Source organism: Stegastes partitus, unplaced genomic scaffold, assembly GCF_000690725.1.
Source record: "Stegastes partitus isolate 25-593 unplaced genomic scaffold, Stegastes_partitus-1.0.2 Scaffold807, whole genome shotgun sequence".
Taxonomy (NCBI): Eukaryota; Metazoa; Chordata; class Actinopteri; family Pomacentridae; genus Stegastes; species Stegastes partitus.
This window is the reverse complement of record NW_007578538.1, coordinates 206,153-226,716: the sequence shown is the minus strand read 5'-3', so window position 1 is coordinate 226,716 and position 20,564 is coordinate 206,153. Positions and strand designations below refer to the sequence as shown.

Here is a 20,564-nt window from a genome sequence, read left to right as displayed (position 1 = left end):
AGAAACTGCGCTAACTGTGACGTACTGTTTGTCAAAATCAGTTTATTCTACAAACCTCGTTTTAAAAAAATGCTAGAAAATTAATGATTCCCTCTGATGAGATTTTGTAAAAAACAAAAAATTCTGTGTTATTTGGTACAAATGTGAAGCCATGAGCGACATAGCTGCGATCAACAGTCACGTGAAAAAAATTCAGAGACTTTTCGGTGGAGCTGCTGGCAGCGTCTACACCGAATGAAACTGATGAAAGTGCAAACAGTTAAATATCTCTCATAACGTCAATGTTTCGGTTTATTCGGGTTTCCAGTATTGGTAGCACCTTGTGAAAACATTTTCTTAATGGCGGTTACTTTTTAATTAATTTTTTTTTAAATTTCTGCTGAATAAATAATTTTTAAAAAGGACTTTAATTTTCTTATTTTTCTAATTGAGAAGATATTTCTAAGTTCTCTCTCTTTGTTTTTTAGTTGCTCTGTTTCCAGAGACCTGCAGGATTTTATATTGCAGTGAAAAGTGAACCAACAGTGAGGAGAAATGCGACGTGAGCACTAAAAACAAAGTGCCTGAGGCCTTCTGAGCAGTTTCCGAATGAAAACGCTTCTGAAACTGTGAGACAAATGCAGTTAAATACATAAAAACAGCGAATCATGTCGGCTCGACGGCACTAAACACAATCTGATTATTAAAACAAAACCCTGTTTCCAGCTGAGGAAGCGGAGGAAGGTTTTCTGTCCAGCAAACGGAGGCTCGGCTGCTCTGAGGCTGAGACGCCACAAATAACCAGGAATTCTCACCAAAACCTTTTTGGTTTCTGGAGAGAGAGAAAAAAAAGAGAGATGTCAGCATGTGGGTGTTTCTCTACAGTATCTGTGAGCACATCTTTTAATTCAGAGAGTCTTTCCACACACGAGACGTCTCTGTAAGGATTATTCAGGTCGTTTATTTAAAGTTCAGTCACTAAACTAAGGCCCAATCCTGGTCAGTAAGCGCTATTGATTAGCTCGTTTCCTGATGTCTCGTTTGGAGGCTTAAAGGAGGATATCAGGCGTCTGTGTTTGTGATCGGCTGAGGAACAAAGCTTTGTTTTCTCCCAGGAGGAGCCGAGTGCTGTGCTGTTATTTTAACAAAAGGAAAAAAAAAAGCAGCGCTATCTTGTGAAAGTGTCACAGTTTTCAGTGGCAGCGCTTCAAAACACACACACAGAGAAATATCTGTAACGGTGATGTCATCTCTTCCAGGCGTCTGCAGCGACACGACGGCGGCGAGCTGCGGCACGTCGAGGTGATCAGAAAAAAAAAAAAGGAGGCCGTTGGAGGTGTCAGGAGTGATTAAAAAACCTTCTGTAAAGTCGTCCGAGTCGCAAAATGTCCCTCTTAGAGAACAGAGACTCCAATAATCCCAAAGCGAGGACGAAGAAAACACGAGTTCCTGTTCGTCTGACATGTTTGTCGACGTTTAACTCAGAAGGTGAAACCAAACAAGTCGTACAAAATGATCGAAAAGCATCTTTTGCTCAAGGATGCATTGAAATATTACTTAACTTATTGAGTTAGTGTGTAAATAAAACCACAAAAATGGATTTAAAGTAGAAAAAATGCCCCCTTTATGCATCCTGTGTATATATTATAACACATTGTGGTTAATGTGACTCATGCAGAAGCAGCATTTCACTGTCGCGGCTCGTTGAAGTGAAAAAAAAAATAACTGCAACTAATAAATAATTCATTATCAATATATTTTCTATCAGCTGACTAATTAGTTAAACCTCTGAACCCCGAAAGTAATCTCTGAAAATAATCCACGATTCTAAAAAACATAAAAACAGAAATTAATCGTCGGATTTTCAACTTTTGATGTTCGATAATAACCTGCGACGAGCCGTTCTGTTTCAACAAAGCCTAAATCGTGATATTTTATGTTTTGCTATTTTAAAATCTAAAACATTGACGGTGTTTAGAGCCTTTTTTTGTTTGAAGCTATGAAACCGTGAAGCATTATTCAAATGGGAAACTTATTTCATCAAGTCATTTAGAAATTTGCCAAAAACAAGCCGTTCGTTCCAACCAGATTTGGTGAAAAACAAAAAATTCTGCGTTCTTCGGCGCAACCGTGAAGCCGTCAGCGACTCGGCTGCGACGAGCAGTCGGGTGACAAAAATTCAGGGAGTTTTCGGGTTGAACTGCAGGCGGTGTCAAATAATGAAGCGTGTGTGGTGCAGAGCCGCGGTGGAGTTTTTCTGGCGCCGTCTGTGGGAACTGGAGATAAACGGCGTGCGAGTTGATTCCTGGTGGAAACATGTAACAGGAGCAAAACAAAGAACGCCCAGAAGCTGCCCGTCAGAGGGCTGATGTTTGTCCTAACTTGTCGAGCGCTCCAGAATCACGGGGACGTTAAACACATTAAACTTCAGGGCCGCATGACCCGGAGCTGCAGAGTTCTGGCTCGGACAGACGGCGGGGCAGAACCAGACAAGTCACCTAAAATGATTAGAAGCTACGCGGCAGCATTAAGCAGCGTTTAGCGGTGAGCGCCACTGATCGAGGCCTGAGTCAGCGGCTCCGTGAGCACGAGCGCTAACTGACGAAGCGGTGAGTCGTAAAAACAAGCCCCGACAGGAGCGTCGTTTCAGGAGGAATGCGCCGCTCGCTGTTGCTCAAGCGAATTCCTCGACTTCCCTCCTCGTCCTGTCGTGTCGGAGCTGCACAGGTGAGGCGGCAGCGAACCAACAAACCAGCCGAACGTCTGCACTCGGTCCGAACACCACGGGGACAAAGGCTGCCTCTTTCATAAGCCGCCACGCCCACGACCTGCTGGTGTGCGAGGGCAGAAGAGGAAGTGAAGGTTCGTCTGAACCGGGGCCAACTCAAACACCACACCTTTGTTGACACGCAACACTCGATACCGGACCTTCCAGCCGACCCGTGTGTCACCGGCGCTCGTCACACGTCCTCCGGTTACTCAACCGCTGTTATCAATCACTGAAAGCTCTGTGGAGTCATCGGAGCAGACAGAGCGACGTTTCATCCCGACGCTTCGTCTCACTTAGAAAAAAATTGCCAAAAATAAACCGTTTGCTTTTAGCGGATTCTGTAAAAATAAAAAAATTTTGCGCTTCTCGACGTAGCCGTGAAGCCTTGAGCGACTCCCCTGTGACCGACGGTCGTCAGACAAAAATTCAGAGCAGGTAGAGGCATAAAAACAAATCTCAGTAGAAGAAAAACGATGGACTTTTATTCTCGTATTATGACAACTGTGTGTGAAATGTAATCATATCTAATGTCCCCGGGATTCGAGCGCTCGACAAGTTAGGACAAACATGAACCCTCTGACGGGACGTTTTCTTGATATAAAAACTTATGGAGTCCAACATGTTGGACGATGCCCACAGCTGTTATTAATACTGGAGGAAAAAGAAAGGTGACGTTCTGTTTGTCTTCCATCCGTCTGCAGTTCAGCCGAAAAGCCCCGTTAGCTTCTTTTTAAAAGGTTTTTGCATAATCTGGTTCAAACTAACAGCTTATATTTAAACGGGGGCTCGTAGAATAAAGCCATGAAGTGTCCCAGTGGTGGTGGTGTGTTGGCTTTCTCCAGATCTACTCCTCATCGTTCACATCTGATAAAACCTGCAGCTGTTTCAGAGAATTCCTGAGCATCTTCCTTAAGAAAATAAAAGAGTGAACAAATGAAAGCAGGTGTTGAATGAGGCACATTTGCAGGCTGTGTGATAAAGCGTCGCTCAGAATACCTTCATTCACTCACAAAGTGGAACCAGATGTTCTGTTCGGAGCACATCGATGCCCATCGGCTCCTCAGGCTCAGATAAAAAGCCTCCACAGGCGGCTCAAAGCGCTGTTATCGTAACGCCCAGAACAAACGGATGCTCCGAGGAGACAAACGACTGGCCGGTCGGCGACGGTTTGGAAGCTGAGCAACAGGAAGCGGCTCGATGAAGAGGGCAACCTGGAGGAACTTCAGACATGTTCTCCTCCAGCAGCACAGAGTTCAGCTTCAAGGTTTCTTTTTGTCTCTCAAACTTGTGCTGCTCTCGGCTCCAGTGTGGGATCAGAAGTCAGCAACTCCTTTTGTCAGCTGAACCAGTCGCTGGCAGATTTTAATGGCTGCAGCTCGCTAGGCTAATGAAGCTCGGCGCTGGCGCCTCTGTGATGCTTCCAGGTGACTGGTTTGAAAACGAACGCTCTGGAAACGGGGTTTCAGACTCGCAGGCCGAGCAGGACGTGATATACGAGGTGTTGGAAGTCGCAGGCAGGTTAGCGATCGATGCAGCGTAAAACAAAAGTAACGTACAGTCCTCAGATGTGTTCATAGCCGCCTATTAAAGAAGGAAAACACAGCTTCAGCCACTGGAATAAGTTAAAATAATAAATAAAAATGTAATGAAAATCATGACGTTGCTTTTGAATTGTGGTTCAACAGAATTATAAAAAACAAACATGATGGGAGCCTTAAACTCATATTTAGTTGAGGTTCAGGTGTTTCCTGAACTTCTGATGTGTTTTTTTAAATTATTGTTTTCAACCACAATTCAAAAACAACGTCTTATTTCACTCAATTATAATTTAGCAAATTTTTATTTCTTATTACTTTTTCCAGTTTCTAGTTATTTGAGTGACTGGTGTGGATTTTGTCTTTTCTTTAGTGGAAGGAGACGAATACATCTGAGCACGACAGCAAAACTTAAAGTGGATTCAGGCCGGACGTCGTACGGGACCAGGTCTGAGTTTTCACGTCGTTCTTCGTCAGAAACCTTTGTGTGATTCTGAGCCTTCATCGTGCTGCGTAATGATTCCTCCTCTTCATCTATAAATGTCATCTCCGCCACACCTTTTGCATCGAGCAGCTCCACATCCTCCGTTCATCGCCGTCAGGACGATGCCTCCACTGTGGATTCATGCTGGACTCCATCTGATCAAAGATCGGGTTTTGGATCTGCATCAGCTCCTCCTGATGACTCACTTTCAGCTCATCTTTTCCATGTTTGTGAGCAGTGGGATGTTTTCTGTTTGGAGCCATGATGCAGACATGGACAGACACAACTCATTCTATCACCACGTCCATGCAGTGAGACTGATCTGTATGAATGTACATATCAGTAGATCTGCACCTCTTTGCACGACTAGTTATTTTTATTTGCAGTTGCTTTTATTTTTTTTAGCTATTTTTATATTTTTATCCGGCACCAACCCACCAGAACTAATTCCTCCTATTGTTTAAACTATACCTGGCAATAAATCTGATTCTGATTATCACAGGTTTTTTCTTCACATTTGTTCCAATTTTCAACAAAGTCCGTCTTTTATCTTGATTTATGACGATTTGAAGCTTCGACTTGATCGTCAAACTTTGCCCACTAAAGGAAATCCTCTGAGGAAGCGATGAGCTCCATTCTGAATGATTCGACGCTGAAGCGATGTTGTGCAGCCACTTCTGCCGTTCCTCGCTGTAACTCCCCGTCAGCTGTCGATGCCGAGGCGGCCATCGGCGCTGGACCCCTGCAGCGCTGCACTGCTGCGAGGCGACTTCCTGTTTATGCACGAGCATACATGCGTACATACGTGGACGCCTGCAGGACCACAGGTGTAAAGAAACGTGTCTGCAGAGCGAGGAGGCGTTCGGCGAGCTCGTTATATAGAAAACACATGTTGGACGGGAGGAGGAGGGAGGAGGAGGGAGGAGGAGGCGGCGACAGATGGGCAGAGGGAGGTGGTGAGTTATGCATGACGTCACGTGTTTAGGTTGAGGAGGGGGATGGATGGATGTTTAGGGTGAGGGGGTGAGACAGACGGAGGAGAGGAGAAGTGGTGGATGACACCACAGATGGAGGAAGGAGAGGTGGAGGCCTCCTGCGTTTCCACTCTTCAGAGTGAGACGTGTTCTATCTGCTGTTTCTATCACAACTTCTGCTCCACAGCGATTCAGAAACATCACGAGGCAGCACGACGTCTGAGCGTTTAGAGAGCTTCGGTGAAGAAGGCGGTGCTGCAGCGGTGCTTCACTGGTGTTGAGCTCATCCTCCCCATGTTTGTGACGCGTCACGGTCAGATCTTGTTTCCTGTTTGGAGCCAGGATGCCGACATGGACGCAGCTCAGAGGTCCAAACGGACAAAGTTCTGCAGCTCATTTTATCACCATGTTCGTTATTCACATTTTAAACACGAGCTGACCTGATGTCGCATTAAAATCCTGTTTATATGCAAAATGTGAAACATTTGCGGTGAATCTTGTGCAGCGGCGAAGAGCTTCAGTCAGACTTTAAAGAGCTTTAAAGAATAGCTTTGTGTTGCTGTAAATATCCGTCCACGTGGAGCCCAAAACGACTTTATACTGAAACGTCAGAGTTCCAGTTTTCGTGGCTGAAATTCATCATACAGAAAAAAAATCAGCTGATTTGCATTTATTTAACGATTAATTGATTATTGATGGTTAAGAAATCTGCATCCTCACTCTAAACACAGTGCGACGCTTCGGCCTGACGGTGGGGTTCAGACGAAGGTTCAGCGACGTTCCCACCGTGACGTCTGCTCTGAAACCAGTTCTGCTGTTTACCTGCAGGTTCTTATCTCTGCTTCAAAGAACCCACAATGTGGCAACATGAACCTCGAGTCTGAGGTGAGAGGAACCAGATAAGACGGACGCCTTATCGGCGCTCAAACAAACCCGCATCTCGAGCCGCGGCGCTCACAAAGGAAAGCGAAAGGAAGCGTGTGTGTGTTTTGAGACGATCCGTTTCATCTGAGCACCGTCTGAGATGCACGAGTCACATCATTCCCATTAGCGGCGGCGCTGACAGGCTGGCAGCTGAAGAACAAAACACACACATTAGGTCCGTTTATTACCGGAGAACGAGGAGGAGAAGCGGCTCAACGTCTTCACGCACACGAGCCAGAGCTGGACCCAAAGTCGTCATCCGAGTGGCGACAAAAGTTCTGGAGCAGCAGTGACGTGAGCAGAAGATCTGTGTGGCAGCTGAGGTCCAACCACTGACTTCCAGAGACGCTTCAGTCGCGGGACGACGAGGGCGAAACCTTCGGCCTCCCGAGGCAGCATCATTATCCTGCCGTTTAATTAAATCCATCCTTTGCTCTCCCAGAGAAACGTCCCTCGGTTTTCCTCCAGACAGAACTGAGCTGCTCGCGTCCAGAAGGCTTGTTCAGGTCTATCAGTAAGCTTCAGACAGTAGAATCATACGACCACCTCTCTCTGACGGTTCTGAACCCCGACTATAGAAAGCACATCGTCTTTAAAAAGCCACAAACTGTAAAAACTTTGCGACGGTTCCTGAATGAGTCCGTCTGCAGCGTCCGGCTCTGCTGGAAAATGTCGACCAATCGAAGCTTCAAAATGCTCAAATCTCACCAAAAATCTCTTTGAGTTGTAATTTAAAAAAAACAAACTGTTAAACCAAAGTCACATGACAACAAATTTCTGTGAACAAATTTAAAATACAAGCAGTAAAACAATTACATGCATTGATCTGTATGAGTGACGGCGTACCAGTGTTCATTAATTACTGCCGTTGTAACTATTTACCGCAACCGAAAAGTCTTCATGTAATTTGTTTTTAAATCATCGATATGTAATACGCTAATTAACAAAGTCTCGTCTGATATTAATGCTGACTCGTGATCAGCCGTTAGAGAGAGGTCTTCACGTTCGGTTTCCACACAAGTCAGGACTTTATATTGCAGTAAAAAATGAGCCACAGTGAAGAAAAACGAGAGCAAAGAGCAAAGAAATGACATTTTAAAAAACTGCTGCTGGGAGCGAATACGAACCGAGGAAACCGCGACCTGGAAACTCTTCGTCTTCAACCCTCCTCCTGCTGCTTCCATTAGCCGACGGATTGTTGGAACACGGTTTGGAGGTTTAGAAAGCTTTGAAGCCTTTTCTAACGGCGATTGTGAACAAGCCAAAGCCTCTAACGAGCTAATTAAGGCCTGAGAGCTCAAAACTCCCGCAGTTTTTTTCAGGCTCTCGTTTGCTTTTTTATTTCTCCTCCGTAAAATCGCAACAAACCAAAATAAGTTAAAATGTTAAAGAACACGTTGGATCTCTAGCGTCTCCCTGTGCCGGAGAGTCTAAGCGTGAATGTGTGCCGTACCGGTCTTAGGGGAGGATCCGGAGACGCTCAGCGAACACTCCATCTTGGCCGTTTCCCACGGATACACGCTGCTGGCGTCCGATTGGATGGCGATGGAGAAGGACGGGCCTGCAAAGACAGCGACATCATCGCAAACGGTTAAAAAACACAAAACAAACAACGTGACAGAGACAACAAACGGAGATTTTCCTGCGTTTAAACCGACAGATGCCATAACGTCAGACGGTAAACGCTGATTTCTCCGGCGTTCAGAGGAACCAGAGGGACTGGAGATAAAACAGAACCCGGAGTCGGACCACCTCCGATGATTGGGAAACCATCAAATGACATCGGTAAAGATTTTCATCCAAGTTCTCTTTACGCCCTCGTAGGCGTCACGCTCCAACAGACTGAGGTCGGTGTTGAGCTGAAGCTTTTAATTCAGCGATCATTTATAAACCTTTTAAAGCCTGAAACCCACCAGCAGGGTTAAAGTCACTTAAATCTAAAAATGCGAGAAAGTTCTGCAGAAAACAGACAGGATTGTTGGATTTCTGACTTTCTGATGGTCCCTGAACTACTCGTCTGCTCCGTTGGGAAAAAGAACCAAATCCGAGGTTAAAACTTCATCAGAACCACTTTGTTCTACACATTTTATTAAAAAACGTGACACAAGCGTTTTCTCGAACCACATCCTGCAGAAAACAGAACATTCTGTTCACCCGTCGAGCTACGACCAGTAGCTTTGTGACGAAAACTGGAGAAGTCGAGACATTTATCAGAACAGAACCAGCTTTAACCCTCTGAGTTCTAAAACCTGCAGAACTCAAAACGACACCATTTATTCAACATATACAGAGTTTAACCAAATTCTATATTAAACCCAGAACACTGGCTTCTCCAGCCTTCGTCTTAAGATTCGCCCAAAAGACACCGTTTGAAGTGACCAGATTCTGCAGGAAACTGAACATTTTTGCGCTTCTCGGCTCGACCGTGAAGCCAGTCAAGACTCGGGGTCTTCTAGGCTGAACCGCAGGAAGTGAAGGAAACAAGTATGGAACCAAAGTAAAACTGTCAACAACATCTTTTATCCAGAGTCGGCAGCACTTGGAAACATGTTGTACGAGTCGATTCCTGTTTTTCATAAATGAGAAAAATCCAAAATCTGTTCTATTTTAACAGCGTCATGCTGCACATGTTTGATTTCTCTCCACTTTATCTTGCAGTGAAAAATGAGCCACAGTGAGGACAGAAGTGCTACAACTGCTCGGGCTTCAGAGGGTTAAAAGACGTCTTCCTCTTGCTTCAATCCCAGCCAGTCTGCTGCTTCAGCGTCGGTCCGTCGCTGATAAGCTAAACACCGTTTCTCCGTTTCCTGCAGAACTCCACCCGACAGCTCGCTCGCAGCCTCCACGTTGGACGGCTTCAGACGGATTCGCTTTCGCGGTCTGTAACAGGATTTAAGGTCTAAAACGCTGCCAGCAGCCCCTCGAGGCGACACGATCCACGACACCGAAGCCCGGAGAGTTCTGCACGGTGTGAAGCGGACTCAGTAAATGACATTAATCTGCACGTTCACAGGTTTAACATCGTGTGTTTGGAGGCCACTGGAACGTTGCTTCAGCAGCTCTCCTCACGCTTTGGTTTACCTCAGTCCGCTCTGATTGGTCGGCCGGCCTGACAAATGTAAAGATAACAAAAATAACGACGGAAGCTGCCCGTTCTTTACTTGACGAAAGTGTTGTAGCATAGATAGGAGAGCAACTTCAGGCAGGAGGGAGGAGCAAAGTCAGAGTCATCATCTACAAAAGCATCGTGATGGATTTCAAGAGTCGGGGCGTCGCATTGGTGGAAACTAAAGTGTGTGGGTCGATGCAACTTTATGCAAATCAACCAAAAACTCCAAGAAACTTCTAAAATGAAGCAGCAGATTTTCTAAAATGTTTCCAGAAACCAGTTTGGTGACCGTTTTTGAAAAAGAAAGCCGGTTTGAGATCCAGCATCCAGGAGTCCAAGCAGGTGTTGCATGGATGGAGGGGTATTGGACTCCTCCTGAAGAGAACCTGGAGATCATCTACTGGGGAGCGTCTCGTTGGACGTCCATCGATGTTGGGAATCGACCCCTCGTGTCCAAAGACGTCCCCCATGGACCCGTTACAGTTGTGATTTTCATCGTCACAAAGAAGGTCGCCCAGAAGGCCTCTGTTTGAGTCAACCAGACGGTATCTACGGCGGTCTGACCGACGCCCTTCGGTTTGGATCAATTCACCAAAAAAAAAACAAAAGCAGCTTTTTGACACACCGTGAGAAAAAACAATCCCCACAAACGATCTTTTAATCTCAGAGCTGCATCACCTTGGATGGGATTATGGTCGGTGTTGTGAAATCAAGCAGCACGATGACTGACGGAGACCGGCTCTTCCAGGCAAAGTAGGACAAAGCAGCTCAGGTGTTTGCTGTGGAGGCGTGGTCCATCCGACCGATGATGTCACACAGGTGACGCCGTTCTGATCTGGCTGCTCGTCTCCATCGGCGGCAGCAACCAGAACCAAACACAAGTCTTTAACGTGCTACTTTAACCCTCTGAAGTGTCCCGTCGCATGTTTCCTCACCTCAACACAAAGTCCTGCAGCTCTACGGAACCAGAACCACCACGACCAGAAGGAGAGGGAATCAAAAAACGGATTTAATGCCATAAATCAGAGTGAACGCTGCCCACAGTTCAACCCAAACATGGAGAACAGGGGAGAAGAATTCTTGTTTTTTTTTCTGAATTTTTAACCAAACATGTAGAACAAAGGGATTTTGATGAATAAAACATGATCTTAATGTAAAACACGCCTCGTTTCTTGTTCTCGGGAAAGTTGAAAATCTGACACTTCCTCTTGTTTTTACAGTTTCTTGCCGTGATGAACTGTGGAAGTTTGGTGATCTCTTATTAAACAAACATGCTGATTACTGTTGTATGCTTAGATTTGCTTTCTGATGGGTGCCAGATGAGTAGTTCGAAGACCGTTGGAAAGTTCAAAATCCATTAATTCTTTATGTTTTCACAGCGTCTGGCTCTGATAAATGTGCAGTTTGAGGGATCTTGAACATTTAATGGAAAAAAGGCAGATTCTGTGAGTTATATTCTGAGTTTTCTTCGTCAAACTTGGCACACAAAACGTCACACAGGTCGCCAGATGTTTGACGAACAGAAATCGTCATTAACGTTGGAGTGAATGTCTTCACGACCCTCGGAGCGTCACTCAGTCCCGCGTCAGGCGAACCAGCCGCCATCCTCGGACCGGCAAGCCGGCGGCGCATTTAGTTTAAGAGTTCAGAGCCGAGCCGTCTGCAGAGCACGAACTCTGACGCACAAACTCATGAGATCCAGCTAATTTGATCAAGTGTGAACAAACAGCCGAGAGCGGCCGCGGAGCCGCGATCCGGCGCACGGAGACTTTCCAGCCATATCTCATAACGGTTAAGATGTTCTGACAGTTTTCCCTCGGAAGGCCGCGTTACTCATGCCGTCACGTGTGAATACTGTACAACGGAAGCGCTGGAGCTCCATGAACACGACGCGGACGGATAGAAATCATGTTATTTTGGTCCCGGTGAGCTGTGAGTGAGCGAATCGGGCTTCTCTTATGTTTAACAGGATCACAGCTTCACAGCGTTTACACGAGGAGAAACGCTCGTGATTCTGTTTTCACTCCGTTCTTGTCTTCACATCTCGTCGTAGAAGCGTTTTCAAGAGAGGAACGAACGTAATCATGTCGTCTTGGGAACTTCTCGATCACGTTTGGTACCTTTGAAGCATCGCAAGACCAAAACTCTCTCGCTTCACACAAAAATCATAAAGTTCAAAAGTTAAATGTCTTTGATTTTTCATTTAAACACAATTAGGGGGGAAAATGGGATGTTGGACATTTTCAGAGTTCCTACCAACACAGGACAAACAGCGACAAATATTTTACTTCTTAGATTTTATTTTCTTCTGCGCCACTGAACACCGCCTGCAGTTCAGCCGAAAACTCAATGAATTGTTGTCATTAGACCGTCGGTCACAGCCGAGTTACTAAAAGCTTCTCGGCTGCGTAGAAAAGCACAGAATTTTTTTTATTTTTTCAGAATCTGCTGAGAGCAAAAACGTTATTTTTGGTGAATTTATAATTGAAAGACGCAGATTAAAGCGATTAGGATATAATGTGGTTTTAGGTTTTGGCTCATTTTCCATTTTACATGATTAGTTTAAGGGCCGTTGCACAGCTAAGAATCACACTATTGTCTCTGATGAATGGTGTAAATTGGCGTTTCACTTCTTCCGATTCACTTTTATTTGATATTTTGATGGATTTTTATCTTCAGCGTCACTGTTTTCCATCTTTACCGTTTCCTGCTATGATGCTGGTGTTTTTCAAAGCTGCCGGCTGGTTTCAGGGTTAAGAGGGTTAAATATTAAAAAAAGGAGGACTCTGTGTAGCACGCAGGCAGGCCGGCTTCACTCTACTCTAAAGAAAAACGATTTTTCTCCCTTTTTGCCGGTGGCCACTCCATATTTATGTTGCCACCCCACCGCAAAAATCACTTAAACACTGAATATTTAATAGTAAATGTGCTGGTGAGACTCCGGATCTCCATATAGGTCCTCGCAGAACGTCCCCGTGCAGCCAGAAAACGCCTCGACACGTCTGAAACATTCAAGATACAGCTGGAACATCGGGACGCTTGCCAGCTCGCGGATGCAACTCACACATGCGGAGAGCTTCCGTCCCCGAAGGCGAGTCGAAGGGCTCGAAAACCGCCGGTGTGTGTGTGTGTGTGTGTGTGTGTGTCGGCTGGTTGGTGTGTGTGTTGTTCTACGCGGGGTCAAGTCCAAATGTTCGAGTCGGACGCACACGCTCCAACACTTGAAAGATTACATCCACATGAACAGCGGAGGAGGAGGAGGAGGGAGGCGGCGGTGCACGTCTCTGCAGCTGGCTGATCGGCCGAAGGGCTTCACTTTGAAGATGTCCCAGAGAGAGGGGGGATGGAGGGGCGGGAGGCAGCCGACGGTGGAGGGGAACCGGTGAGTGACGGAGGGAGAGAGGGAGTAACGCTCAGCCCTCCCCGGAGACGCACTCATCAGCTAATCTCCTGCTTCTCCTCCACTTGGCCGCCGTTTTCTTTCTAACGCTGCTGCATCCTGTTCTAAGACGTGATGAGCAGCGAGCGTCCATGTTCAGGAACCGCTAGTTCACTCCTGAACCCCGAAGAAAAGGCCCGGAACACCGTTTACCACCAAGAATGGTTGTGATGTGTGTAAACCTGAACAAACTGAAGCCTGAAATTGTGACATTTAATCGAAATTACTTTAAAAAAACAGATTCTGCAAAAAAAATTCACCACGATTTACCGCAACAGAGACGCTACGAGTCTATTGGCACAGAAATTTAATATGCAAATGAGTTCTGTCTGATATTAACGATGACTTAACGAGTCAAAAGTCTATTTTTCGGTTGAACTGCAGGCTGTGTTTATCATTTTATTCTGTTTTTTCTGCTTCCATAGAGCTGCAGGACGTCATGTTGCAGTGAAAAATCAACAAACGGTGAATCTTCTTTGTGCTTTTTGCTGCAACCAAGAAGCTGTTAATGAGTTTTTCTGAGAAATTTCTCGCACAAGAATTTCCATCGAGGATTACTAAATTATATCGTGTCTTAAAACGACTTTCGGGTTGAACTGCAGGCTGTGTTTTTCGCTTCAACCAGATTCTTTGCACTCTTCTGTGCACAGACGGCGACGATTTAGTGGAATTGTAAAAAGAGAATAACGTGATTTTGAACTATGCGACGGCCCTTCAACTGATCGTGTATGACTTTGGGTAAATTAGCCAAATCTAAAACCATATTATATCATAATCGCTTTTGTTTCATTTATAAATTCACCAAAAATAAACTTTTTGCTCTCAGCAGATTCTAAAAAAATTACAAAATTCTGTGCTTTTCTACGCAACCGAGAAGCTTTTCAGCTGTGACAGACGGTCTAATGACAACAATTCATTGAGTTTTCGGTTGAACTGCAGGCGGTGTGAGCAGTGAAACATCTTTTATAAGTAGAGTCACTGTTTTTCTTTCCTCTTCTGTTTATACTGCAGATTGTGGTTACACATGCTAATAATGACATGTATGTGTGGAAAGCTCCGATCCTGATGGTAAACTCCGATGTCTTCCTCCTCCCTTCGTTTCATCGTCTGTCTTCCTGTTCTTTCCTTCTCCGTCCTCTGCTTTAACCCTTCCTCTCTCTCTCCTCACCTTTCCACTCCCTCTCTTCGTCCTCCTCCTCCTCCTCCTCTCCTCTCTGAGGTTTCTCCTGCTTCTCCTTCCGTCTCCCACTTCGCAGCCAGATCAAAGAAAGTTAAGTAGGCCAGAGGCTGTGGTGGGCGTCAAAGGGCTTAAGGTGTGTGAGCGCTGTTCTTCCTGCACATTATTAGGGAACGTATGTTGTGTGTCGTCATTAGAACCACTGGTGTGGGCGGCCGATGTGTGTTTATTGTGAACGGAGCCGCTTACGCGTTTCCATAAATAGACGATTACTTCAGGACAAGTGTGAGGACTCGACTCATTGTGTGTTGAAAGTGAACAAACGATTTCATGAACAAGAAATTCTAAACGAGGGATTAATATTTATTCAACGTTAGAAATGCAGCCGACTTTGACTAAACGAGCATCTTTTAAATAAAGTCCTGCGTGAGGAACAACATGGAAGTGAGCTGTATCAGAGCCAGAAACGGTAAAAGCCACATGAACAGGCGGATTGTCAGCTTTCTGACGGTCCTTGAATGCATCACATGCGACAAACGCTACGGTCGGACAACTTAAATAAATAGAAGCTGATATGCTCGCTTATGTTTCATTTGCTTACTTATTATTTTTGTTTGTTTAGTTGCGACCTACTTTGTTAAGCGTCTCTGAGCGCCCTGAAAAGCGCGATGTAAGTATTATCTACTATTATTATCATTATTGTATCATATTCAGCCGATGTAAGATTAAAAAACTGATGTTTGGACGTTTAATCTCACATTTAAACACGTATAAAAGGCCTCATAAATGGCCAAAACGACACCATTAAGCAGAGCCAGAAACCATAAGAACAGAAAGAATCAGATTTTTCCAACAGTCCTTGAACTAATCATGTGAAATAAACCGTTTGCAACCAAGAACCCATTCGTGCCTCAGATGAACAGTCATGTGACCAAAACACAGGAAGTATTCGGCTGCACTAAATGATCGACACTCATGTGAAGCCACAAAAGGTTTTTCTTCCAACATTTACGACATTTCTGTTAAATAAATATTTGACAGTATTTGTTTTGTGTATTTCTGCTTTTCAACACGATTGGCTTTTATCGGGGCGAACAACGAGACAACCACCATGACTGGACTCTTCTATATTTCAGAGGCGAGTCGGTGTCGTGTCCGGGTCACTAGTGGAGGTGAAATGTTTGGCGGGAAACTTGTGGACTCACCGTTCTCCTGGAAGTCGATCCTGACCTTGTTGGACTCGGAGCTGGTGGCTCTGGTCCAGGTCTGTCCCGGCTGCTGTTTGGTCCACGCCGTGATGTCGCACCAGTAGAAACCTCTGTCAGACAGCTGGACGCCCGCCAGGCGAAACCGGAACTCCGCCGGGCCGGACTTGGTCAGAACCAGACTGTCTCTGAGTGAACACAAAGAGAAGGATGAACCTTTCCAAACACCGTACTAGTGAAGTGTTGGCATGCCTCCCGACCGGGTCAGTACCTTCTGTTGGGGTCCGTGGCGCCTCCGTGCTGCATCACGTTGTCGGGGCTCAGAGTCATGATGGTTCTCACGTTGCTGTCCAAGCTGTCCTGTGATTGGATGAGCACCGAGTAGCCCGCGTCCCCCACGTTCTCCGTGGCGACGGAGCAGCTCATCTCAAAGGTAGCTCCGCCCACTGAGGCCTCGCGGATGCGTTTGGCCACAACGTTCAGAGACGGACCTGGAAGTAGAAATTCAATAAATCACCTTTAGGACAGAAGTCGTTCAGGCACCTCATTGGCTCGTTTGGGTTTCCACAAACCAACCACAGTCGTCTTGGGGATTGCAAATGTAATGGTTGAAAGAAAAAAGGCCCAAAAAACAGAAAAGATGTTGGTTGACTTTGTGACAAGCCTTTAACCAATAAAACATAGTTTGATAGTCGGTGTCCACCAGGTAAAGCCGGCTTATACTTCAGCTCTGGTCTGCAGAACATTACCGCGGTAGGTACTTCGGCCACAACAATACCCACCGATTAATCTCAAAGTGTTTGAATAGTTCAGGAGATCAGTATATAACGAAATACTGCAGCTACCGATGGACCATTGGACTTTCACCTCTTCCTTCTACGCTACCAACACCACCAAAGCCAGGGGTGTAAATCAATAACACAAATATAGGATTGTCTTGTTTCTCAGCTCTAGTTGGAAACCATCCCAGAAGTCTTGGTCATGGTGGCCCTTTACAAGCCCTCAATACTCTCTGATTGTCAACACTTAACTGTCCAAAGTCTGAGCGACGCCTCCTCTGGAATCGGTTAAATTATTTACAGCAATAAATTGATCAATAATTGGTCAACAACATTCCAAACCAAAACCATGGCTTTCTAACACCATCTGTCCTTGTCTACCTTGTGAATCAATAAGCAATAAGAACACCATCCTTGAAGACCTCGACTCTTTCCAGCCACAAACCCTTAACCACCCCAGAAGTCTTGGACATGGTGGCCCTTTTCTTCACCAAACTTTCCATTTTCAGTGCATGTTGCTGCTTGTAGGTTGCTGCAGGAAAAAAACCACCTGAGATGAGCGACCAATGGCAGACTTCTACCTCCAGTCTACATCCGGTGAGGCAGACTCGGAGGAGGAGGGGAACCCCAACGGAGGCCAACAGCGATAAGTGATTCTTCCGATTCAAAGCAGCCTCGCAGCGTTGCGGTTACATCACGGCTCAATTAGCTAAATTGAGGTCAGCAAGTTCAACATGTGGGACTGAAATAGAGGAGAAGTGTCTGTGCACTGTGAATAGGAAGCTGAGACAACAAGAGGTCTGTTGTCGAGGGATTCTTCTGTGAAGTCTGGAAATGATATCTGCACATTAGAGCGCATTCATACAACTCGACAGCGGGGCGACTCTGGCTGGCCGACAGCTTTCTGAATGTGAGTTAATGGCTCAGATTTTCTGCGTTTCTTCCAAAAATACCTCATTAAGTACCTCATCAGCCGATAATGTTGATTTCCCCGTAGCACAGACAGAACACTCACTTCTTGGCCTGCGTCTCTGAACTGAACGAAAGCAGCGTTTCTATCTGCATGTGACACATCGTAAAGTCCTTGAGCTGAACAGGAGGCAGAGACAGTAACGTCTAAAAGCAGAACTGGGCCACAGTTTCTGTTTGGGTTTTCCTGAAGTCTCTTCAACTTTAACCCTCTGAATTCCAAAACCCACCACAGGGTTTGAAAGGCATGTTATCTTTTATAAAAACTGGATAATTAAACCATTTATCAGGTCGAGATCTGTAAGAACGACTCATCTGTAACGGGCCATTTCCTCAGGAAGCTTTGGATATTTAATCAAAATCTATTTATTAAAAAAATGCCAAAAAATAGTGTGTTTGCACAAACCAGGATCTGTAAAAAACAAAAAATTGTGCGCTTCAGGACGCAACCGTGAAGTCATCAGTGACTTAACGGTGACAGACGGTCACGTGGCAAAAATCCCGACAGGTATGAAAACAAACTATGTCCAGTGTTGGTAACACCAGTAGGCTCTTGGAAAATGTTGATTCCATTTTTTTTTCTTTTTGCGTGATGCAACCTGCAAAATTCTGATTTGACAGAAGCCCGAACATCAACGCAAACGTGAGTCAATCAATAATCCAAGATATCTCAACAGATGAGTCGTTGCAGTGAGTCTTTCTTACGTTTGGTGTCCCATCGAACAGTCAGCGGCGAGCTTTCGTGTACCGCCGTCCTCAGCAGGACTCCCTGGCTGTTAACGCTCCAGGAAGAAACGTTGCAGACATACTGGCCCATGTCGATCTCCTGCAGGGCGAGAACGACTCAGTAAGACGTGACCGACACATTCGTCACACACATTCAGCCAAAGGTTAGTCCAACGTTTCTGACACCTGTGGAAGTTTTTTGCTACCTGTGTGCGGAGGAATCTCAGCTTGAAGGTGTTCGGCTGGACTCTGCTCAGGGACAACACGCCGCTCTTCAGCCTCTCGGCGTACATCGAGCCCGGCGACAGGTTCCCGTTGCCGTCCAAGGAGGCGATTGTGTGCGAGGTCTGAGGATCGTCCCCGATGCCTGTTGGGGGATTTAGACAAATTGAACAATCTGCAAGAGGTGTCACGGCACTTTGTAGGCTTCACGTAATCCCGCGGAGGGAAACGTACCAGGAAGCGGCGTGTGCTCCCAGCTGATGCCCAGTCGGCCTCCGGGAGGCAACTGGGTGATGTTGGTCACGTGACAGGCCAGCTCCGTGGGCTCGGCCGTCATCTGGGGGTTCTGGGAGGCTTTGAGGTTCAGGGTGAAGCTCGGCTCTGTGGAGGAAAATGTGGAAAAACATCAATTAAACTGAATGCTGCTATGCAGTAAGAAACTTTAAATGAGGCTGTCTGATAACTCTTCTGGGTCTTAAACTCATTTGCGGTGTTTTAATATTCGTCTTTGTTAGAAAGATCTCAGGAAAGGTACGGGTCATCCTGGCTCAGCCGATTCCAGCCAAAGCCACCTGAGAGCTGGTGCCTCGTCTCCAACCTGTTCTTCAGGTTTTGGACCCTCTTAGAACAGCAGGGTTCAGCTAAAGAACGAATGCTTTGAGCACATTCGGAGACCAAAATACGTTTGTTGGGTTCAGATGGAGTCAGATGAAGCTGCTCAGGACGACCACAGTGAACTTATGGTCCTGACTGTGAAGCCGGGAGGCGGCAGCGTGACGACGTGGGGCTGCATGAGTGCTAAAGGTGGTACTGAAACACAATATAACCACAAAGAGGCACAAGATGAGACCAAAAAGATGCAAAACAACCATAAAATGACCACAAAAGCCTCAAAATGGCTTCAGAAAGACAAACAATTATGACAAAAAGACGCAAGATAGTTTTTGGTGAATAATTGCTGTGAAGCTGCTCAGGATGTGAACGTATGGTCCTGACCGTGAAGCAGGGAGGCGGCAGCGTGACGACGTGGACGACATTTAGAGACGACAACACGACTATCTTTGGATAAAACTAAATGCATCTGCAGAAGCTGGATCGTTCCAGCATGAAAGCACAAAATCGTTTCCAAAGAGCAGCGTGTGAAGAAAAAGGCGGAGCCACACAACCGACCAGAAGCTGCATCTCTCTGCAGACTTGGACTCATGAAGCACCGAGTTCCTACTGCGGGGTCTGTGCTTTCACTACGGTGAATCCAAACTGTTTAGCTTAACAGCCGCCTGTTCAACGCACGCTGCTGTAAACTGTGTACATCCAGCTGTACTGACGGCACACAGTGTGCTGCTTTGTCTCTCTGCAGACGAACAGGATGTTTAATTATCCCTCTAGTCAGCTGGGCTGGAGCTAACACTGGGTTGGAGGTGAATCAGAGCCCTGAACACCTCCAACCTGATAACGCCGTAAACGAAGCCGCCGCCGTCCCAGCGGGGCGTCGCTTCGTCTGCCACGAACACAAAGCTGCTTTTTAAAAATTCTCCCTTTTGGTGGTTTCGTCTTTAAATAGAGCCAAACGACGCTCCGAGGAGGAGGCGTGCATCGGTGCTAACGGTGGCAGGTTGCACCTTTACACGCCAACGAACAGGAAGCACGCACAAAGACCTACACCTGTCTAACAGTGAGACATCCCGTCGCACAAACACACCCCACGTGTGCACACGAGCCGACACACACCAGAGCCACGGCGTCGTCACACTAACACCACACACACACACACACAGGAAACATGCTATAAATACGAGTCCACGCGTGTGTGTGTGTGTGTGTGTGTGCGTTTGGCATCGGAGGCGGTTTAGCATGATGTCAGCTGGACGTCACACACACACACACACACACACACACACTGACTCATGCACCGTCACCATCTGCTGCAGAACGCACACACACACGTTGATGGATGTGTGAGGCTTCGCTGCCACGCGCCTCCTTCCTCCTGCCGACCGGCGCGCTGCCTTATTTAGTTGAGCAACGCGCCGGACGGACGTTTCCTCAAACGCGTCGGCAGGTTTTTGTGCTTCAAACAACAAGAAACGACTTTAAACACTCGAGTCAACGCAATAAAACACACGTCACCAGCAGGACTCGAGTGTTCGTTGTTGAAAAGGCTGTTGTATGGATTTGAAAGGCGAACCAGAGCTCGATCTGGAGGTCTGTGGTGATCACGTGTCTCCTTGTGGTGGTTTTGATTCTCTCTGTGGTCATTTTTGGTCTTTCTGTC

The 20,564-nt window shown here is 46.2% G+C and overlaps 1 protein-coding gene across 1 annotated transcript in view; it reads right to left on the bottom strand.

Moving 5' to 3' along the window:
• ptgfrnb (prostaglandin F2 receptor inhibitor b) overlaps positions 1–20,564 on the bottom strand; it is a 75,747-nt gene that overhangs the window by 18,781 nt on the left and 36,402 nt on the right. The window contains exons 6-11 of the mRNA XM_008292389.1: positions 18,527–18,673; positions 18,277–18,437; positions 18,050–18,170; positions 15,868–16,087; positions 15,597–15,784; positions 8,120–8,227 (exon numbers count right to left, since the gene is read on the bottom strand). Coding sequence (XP_008290611.1) covers positions 8,120–8,227; positions 15,597–15,784; positions 15,868–16,087; positions 18,050–18,170; positions 18,277–18,437; positions 18,527–18,673 — 945 coding nt within the window. The remainder of the gene's footprint in view (positions 1–8,119; positions 8,228–15,596; positions 15,785–15,867; positions 16,088–18,049; positions 18,171–18,276; positions 18,438–18,526; positions 18,674–20,564) is intronic.